This window comes from Atractosteus spatula, chromosome 13 (assembly GCF_055471065.1).
Source record: "Atractosteus spatula isolate fAtrSpa1 chromosome 13, fAtrSpa1.hap1, whole genome shotgun sequence".
Lineage (NCBI taxonomy): Eukaryota > Metazoa > Chordata > Actinopteri > Semionotiformes > Lepisosteidae > Atractosteus > Atractosteus spatula.
In genome coordinates, this window is record NC_142718.1 from 38496329 (window position 1) to 38514862 (window position 18534).

The 18534-nt window shown below is 36.3% G+C and overlaps 1 protein-coding gene across 1 annotated transcript in view; it reads right to left on the minus strand.

Moving 5' to 3' along the window:
- LOC148822385 (nck-associated protein 5-like) overlaps nt 1-18534 on the minus strand; it is a 131562-nt gene that overhangs the window by 9228 nt on the left and 103800 nt on the right. Inside the window, exons 13-16 of the mRNA XM_088930520.1 lie at nt 14008-14325; nt 10594-10718; nt 7817-7940; nt 6926-7104 (exon numbers count right to left, since the gene is read on the minus strand). Coding sequence (XP_088786646.1) covers nt 6926-7104; nt 7817-7940; nt 10594-10718; nt 14008-14325 — 746 coding nt within the window. The remainder of the gene's footprint in view (nt 1-6925; nt 7105-7816; nt 7941-10593; nt 10719-14007; nt 14326-18534) is intronic.

The following is an 18534-nucleotide window of genomic DNA, read 5'->3' on the forward strand; positions in this document are numbered from 1 at the left end:
TCATCTATATAGGACATTTTCTATGATACTACAGTGGAAACTCTTTTGAATTTCATTTATAGTCACAGGGTATTTTGATCAAAGCATGATAATGGTTTTTAAATATCCAGAAATGTACCCAGTTTTCATGGTAAAATATTTCCTTTTGCTTATAGTAATTTGAGAAGCACACCAATGTACTTATTACTGTACTTTGTAAAGAAAACAGAGTACTTTCACAATTAGCTAATCCTGAAAGCTTACATTTACAAGCTGAACTGGACACCACAAGCATAATTTTCATATTCTAACAACTTCCCACCTGACCAAAGGCAAACCTACTTTGGATATTAATTGGTAGCCTCATTGGGAAAACATACTTATCTTGCAGAATATATGAAAAACCTGAGGCTTCCTTGCAAAAATGACTCATAGTGCAATGTTTTAAATAATTCTTTAATAATATTTCACTTCTGCTTTCTGATAGTACATGCAACGTAGTTTTGAACGACGAAAGTCTACACTTCATACTGAAAATAAACTTTAAATCTAATCTAACCTGTACTTGTAATGGAAACTATAGCTATTACTAATTTTAAGCATAGCTAGTTAAAATATTATGCAATGTACTCCTAAGGTACTGATCATTAGACTGTAAAAAAGGAAACATTGAAAGTTTAGCCAGTGAGCTACATTCAAGACTACATAGCATATTCAATTAAGAAGACTTAAATCTCAAAGGCACAGTGAGTCAATGGCAATTTATGCATTAATTTATCTTTTTCGACCTTTTTGTTCACGTCTATAAATTACCATGAAAACACAAGTCAGCTTAGTTACGAATGGCAAGAGAGATGCCCTGTGTTATGTAGCTTGATTGTGATTAGTGATTAGTGTTTGTGGTTTGTGCCAGTGGGGAACAGCAATCAAGGGTTCCTCTGATTCGGCATCTTAACAAAGCAAGGAAACACTTTATATTTTGGGGAAAACCCTTGTCCTTGATTGGAAGCAATTTTGAGAAACGCAATAACTTTCCAAGTCTGTGGGCGACACTCCTCTTTAATAATCAGTTGCTGGTCAATGTTTCAAAAGACAAATAACCCAAAAAATATATTTTGCATGAAGCCAATTAGCAATAAAGTAATACTTTATAACAAAATAAGAAATAGAAGAAGATATACAGGTGTTAGAACAGACACATAGACTAACACAGTGTAATTGCCTGCTGTGCAGTTGCTTTCTCTGGTACACTGAGAAACAAGACTCTACTTGTAGAAGTACTGTACATATAATTTTGCACATGTTGGACCTAATGGTCATGGTTTGGGATGTATCGTGCATTGTGAACAGCCAGGATGCTGTGCACAATTGGTCAAGTGTAAGGAAAGTGTATATAGGCATGGATTTTCTTGGCCCTCTTCACAACTGTGCCTCCTGTGTCTTTGCACGGCACTTGTGAACTTGAATTATACTGTAATTGATGAGAGCTTATCTGTCCTGCTGAAGTTTAAGTTTTCAGTTTGGACAGTGGTAACACATTGTAAATAAGACTGTAAAAGGGACTGTCAAAGAAATTCAGGGCTTTTGATTTAAAATACTACTTGAAAAAGAATAATTACCTGTTCTGAATATATTTTTTTATGAAAAAGGTGGACCACAATTGCAATACATAATACATATTTTTTTTTATCAATCTGTAATTAACAGTTTTACAGAAATGCAGGATTTTACATTAAAATTACATTTTGCAGTGAGTGATGTATTTTAAAAGCCCATCCATCCAGGTGGACTCTACACTTCAGTGGTGGTTGAAGTGGATCGCCTCTTCTATTAGTCTAGTATCCATTATAATTATCAAGAAAATTTATTAGAATTATTCATGATATTAATTATCCATTATCAGAAAGCTGCTTATTCCTGGCAAGTATCACACAACCCAGAGCCTACTCCAGAAGCACCAGGCACAAGGAGTGATTAAACGCTGAAGAGCACACCATCCCATCGTATGGCACACTCACGTACCGTAAATGGCTATTTTAAAGACACCAATTAGCTTTGGAAGAAGGAAGCAAATTGGAGCACCTGGTAAAACTTCATGTGAAGATGGGGAGAAAAAGCACCTTCCCCACAGAATGTCCAAAATCGGACCAGGGACCAAAGATTACTATCATGTGTCTGGAATGCCTTTAGCAAATGGTGGTTCTTAAATATATAAAGAGAATGAAATCAAAAGAAATTAGGGAGCTACTGCAGGAAAGAAATGCCTGCTTGCTCATGCTTAAATTCATTTTTATGAATTACATCATAAAAAAGCCCTGGAGTGAAATATACAGTAGCTTAAATATGTTCCAGAAGTATAATAATGTATAATATTACTTTGCTTAAAAAATCCATTTTACATTATCCGTTCAGAAGAGAATGTTATAAAAGGTAACTTCATAACTTTCTACAGAAAAATCTAATTGAAACATTCTGTAGCTCTTAGAAAAGTTGTGCTAGACTATAGGCAATGTCAGTAATTTGTCATTGACATATGAATGTTTCAGCAGTCTCATACCAATAGCATTTTTATGTTATCTGTATGAGTTTATGGGCATATTTTATTTTAGGAAAATATAGATAACCTAGTCCATGTGATATGAGCAATTAAAAACTAACTCATACTGTATGTTGTAGTGATCCTTGACAATGACAATGACAGGAAAACAGACAATTATGATACAACATCTGCCATTTTCCCCGGTGGGATAAGAACTATCATTATCATGGAAGAGCAAGATTGTCATATATCAGAGTTTAAAATTGTTTACATGTCATTAATATTTACACATCATTTGCTTTAGGATTAAAAATACATGTTAATAACACACTGTAAGTCATTATGAGTCAAGACCTTATCAACTGCAAAGGAATATTTCCAACAATTAAAATACATAATATTGTGAAGTAAAGTTTCTATATATTATTTAATGTTGTGTTTTATTTTTTTTATTGCTTTTAGGCTTAGGTTTTATGTAAACATTTCTGGACAAAATATATGACAAACTGTTTAAATATATGACAATCTTGCAACTAAACCTGATAAACACAAACTAAATATAGTACAGTATGTTTCAAATGTGAACTGCCACACTTCCATATATACAGTAAATTAAAAAAACAAGGATATGGGAAAGAAATTATCTGTATTTAAATATTTTTTTATTGGCTGTTTTAAGCAATGATTCAACCTTTAATAAGAAGCCTGTTCAAAGCCCTTTGAAAAATACTGTCAAGTCCCTCTATACCACCAAGGCTAATCTAATTCATTACGCATTTACAGTTCCCCTCAGGATAAAGAATAATTGCAAAATATGGAGAGCAATTAATAAATTAATATATTATAAAATGAAAGGAGAGAAACAAAAATCAATATTAACACTGAAGCTTCAGCAGATGACTAATTAAAGAAAGCTTTTTATTCAATAATAACACTTTCAACTGGTTGTTCTTTCAAATATCAATTGTTTTCTGAGGGCAAGATTTAAGGATTGCCTTATTTTCCACTGTCAGAGTGGCTTCCAGTAATCTCTGTTAAAGATCAACTAAAGGATGGAATAATCCAGCGAAGAGCCCAGCCCGCTGGCTGAGCTGTCAGGAGGTGTCTCCATGATGAATGGAGGCCAGCTTGGGCCGTAAGGACTCTGATGCGAGCTTCAGAAGTTTACATCACTCTCCTGAGTATTTGTGAAAGGTTATTAAAGACACTAAAATCACACTGTGGGGCCAAACAAACTTCCCAAATTATCACCAGCACCCACAGAGACCCTGTGCCTCTTTCTTGCTCCACCACTTGTGTTTGTTGTGTGTGTGTGTGTGTGTGTGTGTGTGTGTGTGTGTGTGTGTGTGTGTGTGTGTGTGTTTATCGTCATGTGTACAGAAAGGAACGAAATCCCATCAGCTGTGATTAAAAGAACAAAAACAATACCAAACACAGATAAGCTCACAACGCCTAGCAATACATGCGATGCATATCGATCACATTCAGTCTGTGCACCAGCCCCTCTTATATATCTCTTTTCTGTTTCATATGCAGGTGGAAAATGACAGAAGTGGTTCACTGCTGCAATATCCACGTGTATCTGATACTGTATTGCAGTATCGGGCCTGGGGAAGGAGTGAGACAACAGAATGTCACAGGTCTCCCTCATGGACTACACTGTCAGACACATCGTTGGGTACATGCAAAGCTGCAAAGCTAAATGAGTGTGTACACCTTGTTGTACCATTGATCTGTCCACAAGTCTGCACATCCATTTCTGTATTATTGCAAAACACAAAGTGTATAACATGACTGTGTTTTTAGTTGTAACGGGACACAATGCAGAAAGTCGCTGTCTATTTTGTGACTCTGGCAAAACCGTAAGACTTACTGTACATAATAATGGCACTGATTTTTGTTGATTTGATGGACGTAAGGAAACAAAATAAAAAAGAGAAACAGAAAGGGTGACATCAGGAGATAATGTCACATCACCAAAGGAACGCTATGCATACACATATAACAAGCACATAAATATTATAGTGGGATGTTTTAGTAAGACATCTATTGTGGGTATTTTTCCCACTAAGAAATGATAGAGCTTAGAATGAACTATCAATGTTATGGATTGCGGGACATCACTGCATTTACTGTCACCGTGAGGGATTCTGGGGAGAATTTACCACACCTGTGCCAATTCATCAGCCTATTCTTTCAGCAACTATTTCACCACTGGGCCAAATTCGATGCTCTGCTGAGATCCTTTTGATTTTTCAGTAAAAAAGTAGAATACAAATATACTGCAGGCATTTAACAGTTAAATCTGGATAATATTGATAGACATATGTTTCATACCTTAATCATATAAACCTTTTAATTCAACCTGTAATAGCTGTTAACAAATATCTTGTCAGACTATCAACGAAAGATCGGGCGAAAAATTAGCTGAACAGCTACAATTGCCTATATGTATTATATTCACCATAAAGATACTATATGAAATCTACAGTTTTACAACTGGCAATGAGACCTACAGTAAAACCCTAAACAACAGTATTATTTATGAAATCTATTCAGTCATGTCTTTCTTTTTTTCCCCCCATCTTATAAGATGGTGCTTCTAAAATGAATGTATTGTTTTATATATGGTACAGTAGTGTGGTGTAGTGGATTTTGCTCTCTCCTGCTGGCTGAATACACTGATTCTTTCCCTGACACGTCATGTTTCTGTGGGGACTTGGATCAAAAGCACAGCAATGCTGGAGCTGCAGCACCTCCTACCCTAAAGCCTTATTAAAAGGCCCAAGCTAAAGTCATCACCTCAGTGGCGTTCCTCTCTAAGGCTCCCATTTAATTGAACCTCATCCCCTTGCATGACACCTCTCTCTTTCTGACTACCTGTGAAGACACTGTTTTAATTCCCCCGAAAGAGATAGGTATATTTCGCTAGGCAGTTAAATCTAACAGAAAGTAAACTGAAATAAAAAAAAAACAAAAAGCAAGAAAACAAAATCTAATTCATGTTCATTCCTAAAATGATGACCGCAGGAATATTTCATTGACACTTTTTCTGCTAATCTTAACTACTCAATTAATTTATCTTTTATATGATTGGACTAACATGTGCAGTCTTTTTACACTATCTTTAGTATCTTTGTAATTGTCCCAAATCACCACAGCCTGATCTTTAGTAGAATACAGCTTTGACTGGATAAGGTGGGGGTGCAGTATTTCTTTTAGGTTATGGTACTGTGCCTGGACAACGAGGAATGAGCTTTGGACCAATATGTTTTATTTTCATGGTCACTGACTCTCATTTGTCATTATGTAAAGTTAAATACTGATAGGTAAATCTCCCGTGACACTGAAAACAGGCACAGCAGCACATGGATCGAATGCAATTAAGTTGGGTTTTTTCCTCAAAAAGTGAGAACAATTTTAATCCTCTTTTTTGCATAAGTGTGGTTTCTTTTTCTTAAACATGTTTAAAACACTGTAAAGAAACTACTGTATCATTTAGCGGAATTAATTATTTTAAAAAATGTTATTTACTCGATGAGTTCTGATGGGTTAAAGTCCATTAACCCCACCACTGGCACACACAACACACTTATTCAGTATACAACATTTCAGCAAATCAAAAAAGCAAGAGACAATACTTAAAGAGAATTCCGTGTAGATTTTAGTGACCTTTAATCCAATGAAAAACTCAAATTCATGTGCGCTTTGTTTATGAACATAATGTAGACTGTGGAAACTTCAACAGACTTCCTTAAAATAAATCTGTCAAGTATTCAATGAATTAAACAAAATGACAACTGCACTCTTCTCTAAGAGCATAATGTCTTCTACTTTTATTGTTATTCCCATAAAACAGTCAAAGCCATCACTGTCAATTGCAATTTCCATATTCTAAGACAGTATCTGCGGGATGCCAAAGTAATTCACCATGTCCCGTCTAGCAGCCTAACCTATGAGTTGTAGGTTATTGATGTTAATGATGGAGATTTGCCATTATTAGTTGAATTACATCCCATAAGCGGGCACTTCCAAGTCATGTACTGTAATGCATTTACACTATACAAGAGGGGAGGGAGGTGTTGATTGATGGGAAAAATTCAGGCATTCTAGAAGAAATAAGTGTGTTGTTTCAGCCTTTCTCTGATGTTATCTAGTCATTATCAGGGAAAAACAAAGAAAAGAATAAGCCACATAACTTTAGAATGGCGCAGAAAGACTTGCTGAAATCCCGGTGTGTGTACTGGAGCTTGTAGAACAGTAATTAGCACAGCCGAACCTCAGTGGTGGGATTTTTCTTTTGTTTTTCAAAACAATAAGGAGCAAAATGAGCAAAAATAGAACTGCCAAACAAGCATCACCACACAGATGCAGAGTTTCAGAGGGAAATCGGATCTTTATACTCACACATGGGTTGTCTTCGGCCATTGTGTCAGTGCTAGACTCCTTGTGCTCAAAGCTGTATTGTGGGACATCTTTGTGTCCCTCCTCCCCATAATGTGTGTAGACCTTGTGTTGGTAGAAGTCCATAATTGACATTGAGTTTCCAGCCACACTCTTCTTTACCACGTGCTCATCTTGGTCAGCTGAGGAAAACAGTTTGCGTTATAATGGATTCTGTGTTTATTGTTGGACAGGCAGTGCTAGAGTTACAATTGGTGACCTTTACAGCCAGCAGATTTTATTTGATAAATTTAGCCTCATAAGAAATGTATAATTTACTGCTTTCATATTTCATATATGCCAGGTTTCTTAACCTTGAAGACGATGCTAGTTTCCAATATACAGTACATTATGTAATGTCAGGTACTGTGTTTTAACATTTGCTATTAAATAACTGAACCCAGATTAACATTAGTCTTTATATAAATGTATGCACCATATGGAGATCAGGTTTTGGAAAAACATTTTGTCTGCATGGTTTTATCTTCTTTAAAATCAAAAGCAAGGATCACAAAGAGGGCACATCAGCTTAGTAAAGTGCCTGTTGTCATGACCTGGAGGCCAAAATCGTACATGTACCCATGGTAAGAAACCTTAAGTTAAACAAAGTGGATTTATTATGAATAGTATAGGGAAAACAAGGCAAAGTGGAAAATGCTAAACTATAACAAAACTACATCCCCTTTCAAATATGCATTAAGCACAACAGGTTAATGCATAAAACCACATTCAAAATTAAATAATGTAGAGCAAACTTTGAAATAACACAGGAAGAAGATCCAAAGTGAAATTTGTTAGAATGATGAAGAACTGTATAATCATAAGGTATTTCACATTAAATAGATCTTTTCTAACCTTGGTTGTGTTTCTTCATTTGGCCAACCAGTGCATCAGGACCAGGCTCATGCAGTTCGTATTCGGACTCCGTTTCGGTACCACTGCTGCTGCCTGAGTACGTACAGACCCGTAGTACTCTGTCCTGCACAAGGAAGAAACAGCTTCTAGTTGAAAACACACACCATACTGTACCACAATAACCCAGGTTACGAAAGCATCCCTATTCTTCAATATTTCAGACATCGGCAAAATTCAGAGGCAATAAAGCCTCCTTCACTGGATAGCTTGGGTTTAGAATCCAATCTAAATTAACTTCATACAGATGTAACCATTAATGATTCATTTTGTTATCAGAGAAATGCTTGGACTTCCAAGGAGAATGTGGCCCATTGAACTGAACTGCTTGTAAAAGAGTTGATCCTTGTTCCCAGCGCAAAGCATGGGCTCAGGGTACGCATAGTTGTTCAGGACACCTTTGGATAGTTTGTCACTGCTTAGTTTTAAAACCAGAGGAAACCAAACAGTGTAGAAGAAAACTGGCTTTCAGTAAGAAAAAGAAACACTGTCCATGTAATCTTTTGAATATTTTATATACAAACCTAGTATAGTATATGTACTCGGATATACTCTGATATGATATACAGTACACACTTTTGTTATAACAGGTAAAATAAAATTTAAAATTTGAAATATAATGGTTAAGAAGAGATTTTATTTTATACAGTACTTTTACTGTAATCTCAAAGCACTTAAAACGAGTGCGATTTTTATAATAATCTCTCATTTTCCACTTTATTTTTACTGTTGTTTCTGTTCATTGCCATTGGATATTAGGAGTATTTTACCATTATACAGTTGTTAATTTGCTTACTTAGTTATGCTTTGGATCCGTTTTATTCGAGTGGATTGAGGTTCCAGTCTAAAATCCATGCCATTTAGAGCAATTTGAAATACTGGCTTAATCATGTCATAAACTTACTTAAACAGTGCAGGCATTCTTTAAAAAAAAAAATGACTATAATGACAAGTATTGCATTCATTTTTTACTAGTCCTTTTGTAATTTAATTACATTTCAACCCTTAAATACAGCAACAAGTCCACTGTCACTTGAAAAACATACATCTTAAGCACTTCAGTTGGCTATTACGAAGATCAATACATGACACAGCTCTCTGAGAGCAAGAGGTCACAGATTTAAATTTTACTTCAGAAGCATCTTGGACAATTTCCAACCTCCAAGCAAAGCTCTGGCATATTGCATGAAGTTGTGTTCAATGTCGGAGTTGAAGACCTCTGTAATTAATGCAAATGATAGATTCCCCATTGGTTAAGCAGGTGATTAAGAACCCTGATCTGTTCAGTAATAGTTAGACTGGACCCAGTTCAAGGCAAACAAATTATTTTGAAGAGGTTTCTGGGTTTTAAATGGGGACAAAGGTGAGGTTGAGGAGTGCAAACATAACAAAAAGGCTGAAGCAGAGGTTTTCAAGCAGCCACACACTCACTGAGACCATTTTGTGCTAATGTGCATCTAGCTGTTCTTGAAGAACAGTTTGCGTTTCCCACAAGGTTACACAAGGTATCAGGGTTTGTCATGTAGAGTAGAGAATTCTTGGTGAAGAGCTTGACATTGGTTTTGAAGAGTTTGACCTCTGCTATTGTCAACAGAACCAGTTTCCCTTCAGACTCTTGGATTGGCATCGGTTGGTAGGAAAGGAGAAAACTCATTTGATAAAATTTTAAATTCTGTCATGAAATATCTTTATCAGAAGCCATAGTTTTAAAACTAAAAAAATCCTATACTTACATAGACATACATTATAATACTAATACTATCAGGTAACATTTAATTTTTACACAGAAAATATCAATCTATAATGTATGCTCTCATGCTCAATTGTTTACAGAATTATTTCCAACTTTGCATTATTTCCCAACTGCAATAAAGGCAAATATTTTACCTTGTCAGAGTAACAGTGTTTCAATGTATGCTAGAAATAAATAAATCTTTCTTAATTTGGCTGTAAAAGATGTTTGCTGAACATGTGCTATCCCCCCTATTTTAAAGTAATACACAATTGAAGTTTTACCCTACAGTAGCTAACTAGTAGGTGAAAAGCTTGTACACACCTAATGAAAGGTCCAAAGTCTATAGACAAAGTCTGAATCACATTGCTCTATCAATATCTATTTTTCCTTTTTCTAGAGCGCCATAGGCTATCCCCGACAGGACACTAGCCCATCACAAGGCAAACACAGGCACACTCACACCAGGACCAATCTTCCGAGAAGCCAATTAACCTACCATTATGTCTTTGGACTGTGGGAGGAAACTGGGGCACCCGCAGAACTCCATGGAGATAGTGCGCCCGGTTCAGAATTGAACCCAGTGCCCCAGCACTGCAAGGCAGCAGTGCGAACAACTGCAACACTGTGCTGCCTGACACATTCATATCAGTGCATATATTACATTGAAGAGGGGTAACAATTACAGAAAATGCTGCACACAGTGTACAATATCTCTGAAAACTTTCTTTTTAAAATGCATGGCTGATAGGCTTAAAAAGATGAAGTGTTATTAACAAACACCTACATGAAGCACATGCAGTCATTATCACTATAACTCTCCAACTTGTAACAAGAAAAACAATTTTTTTTATGAGATGCAGAGCTATGGAACGAGCCACAGGAACACAAATCTCGTTATTTATTAGCTTGGATTTCTGGGGCAAGGCAGAAGAGAAGAAGCCAAAGAAAATGAGTGATAAAGTTAATTAACGGGTGTCATTCTTACCGTTTGTAGGTTGTTGTGTTCCTTGCTGTTCTTGCTCTTTTCTGCGTGTTTCTCATGGCCTTCTGGAATCTTGGCGGGGACAGTGATGTGCTCCTTCTCGCTTGGTCTCTGGGGCTTCATTACGCCTATGTTGGTGAAAAAGCAATTTAACCTGATGTTTATTTTCAACACATACAATGCTGAACACCCCAAGACAGATCACTTTACGCAGATGTTTTTATTCATTTGTGCACTTAATGTTTAATCCATTTGCTACTAGTCAGAGCTGAATGCACACTGTATCGTTCATTTGTTGATGTAGCACCTCATATGCCCTTGGCTTGCTAATACCCTTGAGTGTACCCAGCAGACAATAAATTAGCAGCTGACTGTAATTACATGTGATCTGCAAAATGGTAACACTGATGTGGAAAACTAAATCTTTCTTTTGATGTCCAATTGCAACAGAGAACCGTTGCTCACAAGGCACATTACATTCAGTTGTTCTTGTACAGTATTTGTTCATTTCCTTTTTTGTAAATGTTACTGTATATGTTTTCCTTCTACAAATCCACTACAAATGTTGTGTCTAATGAGACAAGTTTGTTTTTTATTCTTTCGTGCTTGTGTTTCTACATTGACACCTTAAAATATTATGAAATATTCTTTTTTTTATTATTAGAGATGGCTGATTTTATTTTACTGTCCATCCACTATACTGTATGTCATTTGCAATGAGTCGCAACTACTGTTTCCACAGTACTCTTGCATGACTAGTCAATCTTTACAAATCCTATTGTAATTTCTACTCTGGGTTCATACAATCTGGGCTCCCTAACATCCCCCCTTGGCTAAAGTGACTATCTTCCTCCTCGCCCTGATCTGCTGCAGGGCTGCAGGTTCAGAACGGAGGCTGTGTGTTACCCAGGTGGGGGCTGCACCTCAGTGGTGATGAAGTGGGTCCCCTCCTATAAATCTATAAATCTTTTTGGAAACCTTTGCAGTGAAAAATGAATCATGCTAAATAAAGGCCATGCATTATTAGGGTTTTTAATGATTTCACTGACCTTCTCTTCCTGACATCACAGTCTTTCTCATAGACCTGTGAGTGTTACACTAGTGTTTGTATGTTTCCACACAAAGAGATCAAACAAAGTGTCAGTTGTTTCAGTCAGAACTGACTTCAATGTTTCAAATATCAATTTAGCAATTACTTACTAATCCCTGCCAAGTGCTGAGTCACGTAATACATCGTAAACAGTAAACTCTTACTGTAGAGAACAGTCAAGAACTTTAAACTTTAGTGACTAAGCACCGTTCATAATCAAAGTGAAAAGCCCATAAGAAGCATTAGTCAACATCTTATTGCAAGGAATATCTGTCTGTAGCTTTTTTCTTTCTTTTTCAACTTCTGCGTTCTGACAAGTTAATTAACAGTGTCTCTCCAGAAACAGCCGTGCGGTGGAAATTTGCATAAGATCAGGGTAGACTTTTCCTCTTATTCTCTACTTATGAGGCAATCTGGTGCTGTAATGTTTTTGTTCAATTTGTTATAATGACAGTGTTTAATCATGGAGTCTACTCCATTGTATGCTGCAGAATTGAGGTCACACGTGATTATTCAAGCATGGACCATATAATCTGTATCTGTAATCACTCTCTCTTATGAATCTCTTGTCACTGTACCTTTAATTAGCTACCCAATTATTTTAAACTACTATTAGAAAGAACATTTCTTTCAGATGTATTTTTTTAACCTAACAAGCAGCAGGTGTCTTTGATGACTAACATATGTGGCTGTGTGGCTGTGTGTCTCATTGCATAATCCACTTAATACAATAAATGTTAAAGCACACATTAGCAGGTGTCAGGGCTCCTTCATTGGACTTGACATGGATCTAAGAGCTCTTCTTTTGAGCAGAGTAGGTGAAGGTCAGTTTAGAATTAAAAGACCGTAAAAGAGAATTATCTACGAACTGTGATGTCCTTGTCAGTGTTCCTGCTCAAATGTTTTTGAAGTTTATTAATAATCTGAGATTTGTTTTCTGTTCATTTAAGCTAAATTACATTCGTGGTTATTCTTTACACTGCTTCTGCCACTCCAGATTGTTCACATGAAATACACAAGGGATGGATAATGAACAAGACTTCAATGGCTGTTAAAAGATGAGAGACTGCCAAATGGCAGGCACAAGTAAGTCAGGCATGCGTTGCAAAACTATGTAGTACTCCACATGCCTCCTGCATTTACAGCACATTAAATACACCTACAGTACAAGTCACAAAATTGCATCACAAAATGGATTGGCGATAATTATTCTCCTGTATTTTTAACTTTGTACTTTGTACAATCCTTTAGGAGCTTTTATAATGTGTGGGATATGGAATTGATTGTTACAGATGAAGAAAACCCTAATCATTTAATGAATCACTTATACTGTATTTTCTTCACAGAGCATGTTTGACCCAGGTAGATTCTGTCAGATGATACTGGTTTCTGTCCAAAGGGAGACAGGGGCAGCTTGGTACACGTTCTGATATTGTTCAGATGTGGGGCAGATTTGTAAACTATTGTAAACAAGGATATTTTTTTATCTCACCTGACCCTCTTGCTAAATGATAACTCCATTCTTGGCCTTTTGAAGCAGAATTGGATATTACTTTCTGCTCTCACCATATTCCCTCCTTTGGCTTCTGTTTTTCGGTGACATTATTTCTATGGAGCTCTGTTCTGCCAGAACCCATGGTGCCCAGTGTCACTTGTACAGTTTGTGGGGTGAGGACAGAGACTTGAGTGCTGCTGCTGAGGCAGTCAAACCATTCTAGCATTGTGCTTCTATCACATTGTGCTTCTGTCTAATTTTATTTTCAGGGGTCCTTTGGCCAAGGGGGTGGGGGGGGGGGTCAGGGGGTGAGGGAACGGCAGGGAGCATGGAGGTGAGGGTGAGTTTTGCAGGTGAAGACTTAGTTAAGTAGTTAAGTTCTCGTTTTGTTCTGTTTTCAGGTAATTTAAAATGACTAAAACACTGGTTTACAAAAATTACTTAACAAAACTGCAGCAGAAATCAGTATGTACTATATGTGCACACACTGCACATCAAAAATATAAATTACAAAATGTGCCTAAAATTAATGCTAAAATAAAATCAGTTATTTGGACACAATTTGTTTGGATTGACAATTCACAACAACAACAAAAAAATCGCTCAAGGTTATAGGAATTGGAAGAGGAGGCTGGCATATGGTTAAAATGGGATGTTTCATCCTATTTTAGTGATAATTCCACAGAGGTCTCTCGAAAGGTGTCCAGTACATCTTCCCACCTTTCACAGAATATAAGAAGGAGTTGGTGGGTCAATACATGAGAATAATTAAGTGATCCATGCATGTAATCCGTACCACAGGGAACGGAAACTGGAGAAAGACGTTGCTTACCTGAGATGGTAGGAGTGGAAAGGTGCCTCTGTAATACGCATCTAGAAGCAGCCACAGTGGGGTCTGACAGGGACTGACCGATACTGCTTGGATCACCTTGACAGGTTTCGCAGTTTGAAGGCACTTCTCTTTCTAAGGTTGTGGCTTTTGGCAACGTAGCGAGGGCGTGGTGTTCCGTAGGTTCAGGGGAAACACTAAGCACTCTCTCGGGGTTGGATTCAGACTTGGGGAGGTGTCTTCCAGTCACCCTGTCGGCAGAATCGGGGAGGGGGAAAGTTCCTATCCCACTGTCCAGGGTTCTCATCTGGCAACTCGACCCTAAGGTACAGGAAAAGCATGTGATGGAGGGTGGAGATATAAAGGAATTGCTGGAGTTACAGGCAACGGAAGGGGTTATGGGAAAAAAGGGCATCTTGGGAAGGTAAAGCAAAAAAAAACACAAAAAAAGAGCATTACTTACACCAGTGTTTAAAAAGACAACAACAGGCAAACCGCATTTTTTGTATGAATGAATAAGTAATGTACTTTATAATAATATATCATTTACTGTATTAAACATGCAACAAATACTATTGTTTCCAATACTCATACAATATACAGTACAGGTACTGTACATGCGTTTAAAGGAAAATATGTACCCTCTGAACCGAATTAAACTGAATAATTTCAGTACCAATTAAGAGACCAACTTTTAAAAATATTAATTACAGTAATAATAAAAGTATTTAATAATGGCAAATATAGAATTTGACATACAGTTGTGAGTTCTTTTTAAAATGTTAAGTTTATATAACAGATTTTTGCAATGGGAGATTAAACTTTTGACCATAGCATCATATTATTCATAATAATATCATATTATTCATCATAATAAAATTAGTTTACAAATGTCACATAGGCTGAATAACCTTTGTGGTTTTTAATGGTACAGTATGTAATCACATTACCAGGCAAATTTCACACATTTGGTCTCCAGCATAACTATGTGTGTCATTTTTTTCTTATTTTCTTCTCTTACCTCCTACTTAGTCATTATGTTGCTGTGAGAAATATTTAAACAGGTTTTGCAGTTTAAATGTTCAATATTCTGTGTAGTAATTTCAGAAGATTTATGCAACAGATGGCCAGATTTTTTTAGACTAGTGTTTGCAAAAGTCTTTCTCATAGCTAAACAGATGGATTGTTGTTCACTATGATCCAATTATGTGTTACTGTGAATAATGTTGGCTAATGAATCTTCACTAATTGCTGCATAATTAAGTTTATGCCCAGATTTGAAAAATACAGTACATACAAAACACCCTTACTAAAAATCAAAAATCTATTGAAAGTTATATGGCATTAAAGAGCCCTTGCGGGAATCAGATTCTCTCCCCACACACTGGAATTCAACAAAATAAAATAAATTGTACTACAATTCTACTACTACAGTACATAAGCCTACAAGTAACTTTCTGGAATGGAAATACAATTTTACTGGTAATTAAAAGGGCTCTATGTTTACTTCTCTGTAAAAATGTTTCCCAGTTGAGGGAAGAAGTTGAGTACCACAACACACCTGGGTACATTTTAAATAGAACATAGATCACATTTTCTTCTACTTTATGTTTAAGAAAGACACCTCTTTAAGTTTTGTTTTACTCCTGTACTACTTCTGCTTCTGGTCTTGATACACCTGCCTACTTTCTTATCTCCACTGGCTGAGATTTCCCTGTCCTATTCCTGCTCTAAGGCCACATAGCTTACGTGTGGCAATTTTATATCAGTCCCATTTACCCAGGACATAAACATATTTTGCTCCCGAGCGTAACAAAACTGCTACAGTATCTTAAGGATACAGAAGGATTATTAGTGGAATAAAATGCTATGTCCATGCAGGCTAATGACAGTATTTTATTCTGATGCACACTGTTTTGCATAAATTCATATACAGTGATTAACATAAATGTTCATATAGACTGATTGCACATCCTTGAAGAACATCCAACTTAGTTAATTAATTTCCCATAAGCCCATTTCTGAATTTAAAAGACAATTAGGCTTTTCTTTAATTGCTGTATAGGCTGGAAAGATGGTAAGAAATTAATTTTATCAACAAAAATCAACCTGCAAGTTAAGCAGTTTATATTGATGTAAGTAAAGATAAAAAACCCCAATCTACTGTATACCACAGAATTAAATGTACAGTAACAGGGAAGCAAATGCAGGTACTGTAGGCATTGCTGTGATTTAAGACAAGACAAACTGCAATAAACTACAAAGCATTTAGACTAAGAATATTCTGTGATTCTGGTTGTGAAAATTAAATAATGAAATTGTTTGAAAACATGCTATTACAATGCACTGCAGACAAAACTGAAATGTGCGGTCTTTCTGTACAACTATAATTAGTTTAAAAATCTTAATATCAATAAATCTGCATGAATTTTACTGTGCACAATCAAAACTATAATTTATCCAGCTCCGCTACGAATTCCAAAGGTAGAATACAGACAACATCTGCTTCTGTTCTGCCTCGATATTATCTTGACTTAGGTCATAAACCAGGAGATTTCTACAAATTTAATTTTCATTGCTTATAACTCACTCTGTTTTAAAGCCACCTTGGGCTTGTCATCTAAAAGTCATACTCCACTCCATACAGCATAAATTGTTGCAATGCAGTGTCATTTTCACAACAGATAGCCTGGGTTGTGCAGTGAATCAGAACTCAGAGATGCTGGACAAAAGTTCATTTTGGATAGAAGGACAATTTTTCATCGCAAAATTATAGTGTTAAAACACTTTTATTTCCATACTGTTTTTCCTGCTTTCTGAAAGGATTACAGCATGTTAACCATATGGCAGATTTCAACTAAGTATTTGAGGAGCAGCTGGCGATAAAGAGGTGTCTCTCATTTAAGAACAAAACATGAAAAGTATGTACAAAATCTTCAAAACCGTGAGTCACATACTGTATTCAATGAATGTTTAGATTGCTTAAGGCACCAAAATTCTCAAAAGGCTTAATTCCAAACTTGAACTTAACCTAAAATCAGCTAAAGAAAATGCATGTAAAATCTGTTATGCACAGGATATAACAGATAATTTCATTGCACATGATGTTTTTTTTGTATGTTGCGAAGTATAAGTAAAAACAATTTGGAGATATATTGATTTATCACTATTTCTCAGATGGTATAAATGCACAATCTTCAAATCCAAAGCACAAGAATGTAGCAGGTAATGCTTTCTCCAGGCAGTGGTAACAGACTTCATCAAAAGAGATTGAAAATTGATTTAATTCTACTGTCTTCATGCTGACTGTGTTTCTGGGCCCAGTAACCCACATCTCTTTGATATAAAACCCTCAGGTGCTGTATGTCTTTATTAAGATGGCACAGAGAGGAGAAAGCAGCTATCACTCCTTCATCTGATCATGTAAAATGAACCAACAAATAAGTCATTGTTAAGATGATTGCTAAATCACTGTTCTGAAACATGTCAATGAGTTCATGAAGGAAATTCAGAGCCATGTATATTAGTTGCTTCCTTAACTATTGATGTTTTCCTGAAGAGCTAGGATTCCATTTACAGCAGTATATATTTTTATTATTTTTTTAAATCACCAATTTCATGGCTTGTCAGCTACCTTCTCCATTTTAACGGAAAGCATTCCAAAACTGTATTATTAACATTTTCAATGCACAACAGATGTTACAAATGACTGAATATAATTATACCTGCTGTGGTACATCTGAATTCTGTTATACTGAGATGCGTTGCAATGCTCAAAAATTCTTCATATAAAGTGGTTTGTATACAGATCTCAATAAAGGGTGCAGGAAAGGCTTGGGACTCCTGCCAAATTAGGAGAAAAATAAATTAAATCTGGCATACAAATCACAGTTCAGAGTGCTAAAAGTGGGAACTGCTTAAGTCTTTATAAAACATTTAATTCTACGGAAAAGCTCTGGATAAATGTGCTTAGCCAGCAGAAATTAATATTCAGTTGAAGTAATTAACATATAGAACAGATTAGGCTTTTATTTTTGGGCTCTGCTTCACTATATGTGGAAACAAATCTATTTCATTTTTATCCCTCTTGGAACCCAGCCAAAGTCCAAACAGTTTATTAAACTCCTTGTGAACTCCAGGCTGACAGCAGTACATGATGAACGAAGAATGAGCTCAAACTGGTATACAGCAGGTCCCTTTTGGGTGGGGGCAGGAGGGGGGCCGTACCCACTCACATTGTGGAAATCACTGTCAAAGAGACAATACCTTGAAAATTGCACGGCTCTCTTTTATTGAATGTTCAGCTTTCTTTTTTGCAATGCAAGTTTAACGGAACAAGCACAATAACTCAATACGCTCTCACACATCTCTGAATCTCTGAAAGACAATGCGGCACCTGCTGTACAGTCGTTTTTATATTGGTGATAACTGTCCCACTAAGAAGCCACGTTTAGAACACTGTTTATGTTTTGAACGTGTATTAACATCAGCCACTATATTCATGCAAGTAAAGACAAAATTAAGAGACGA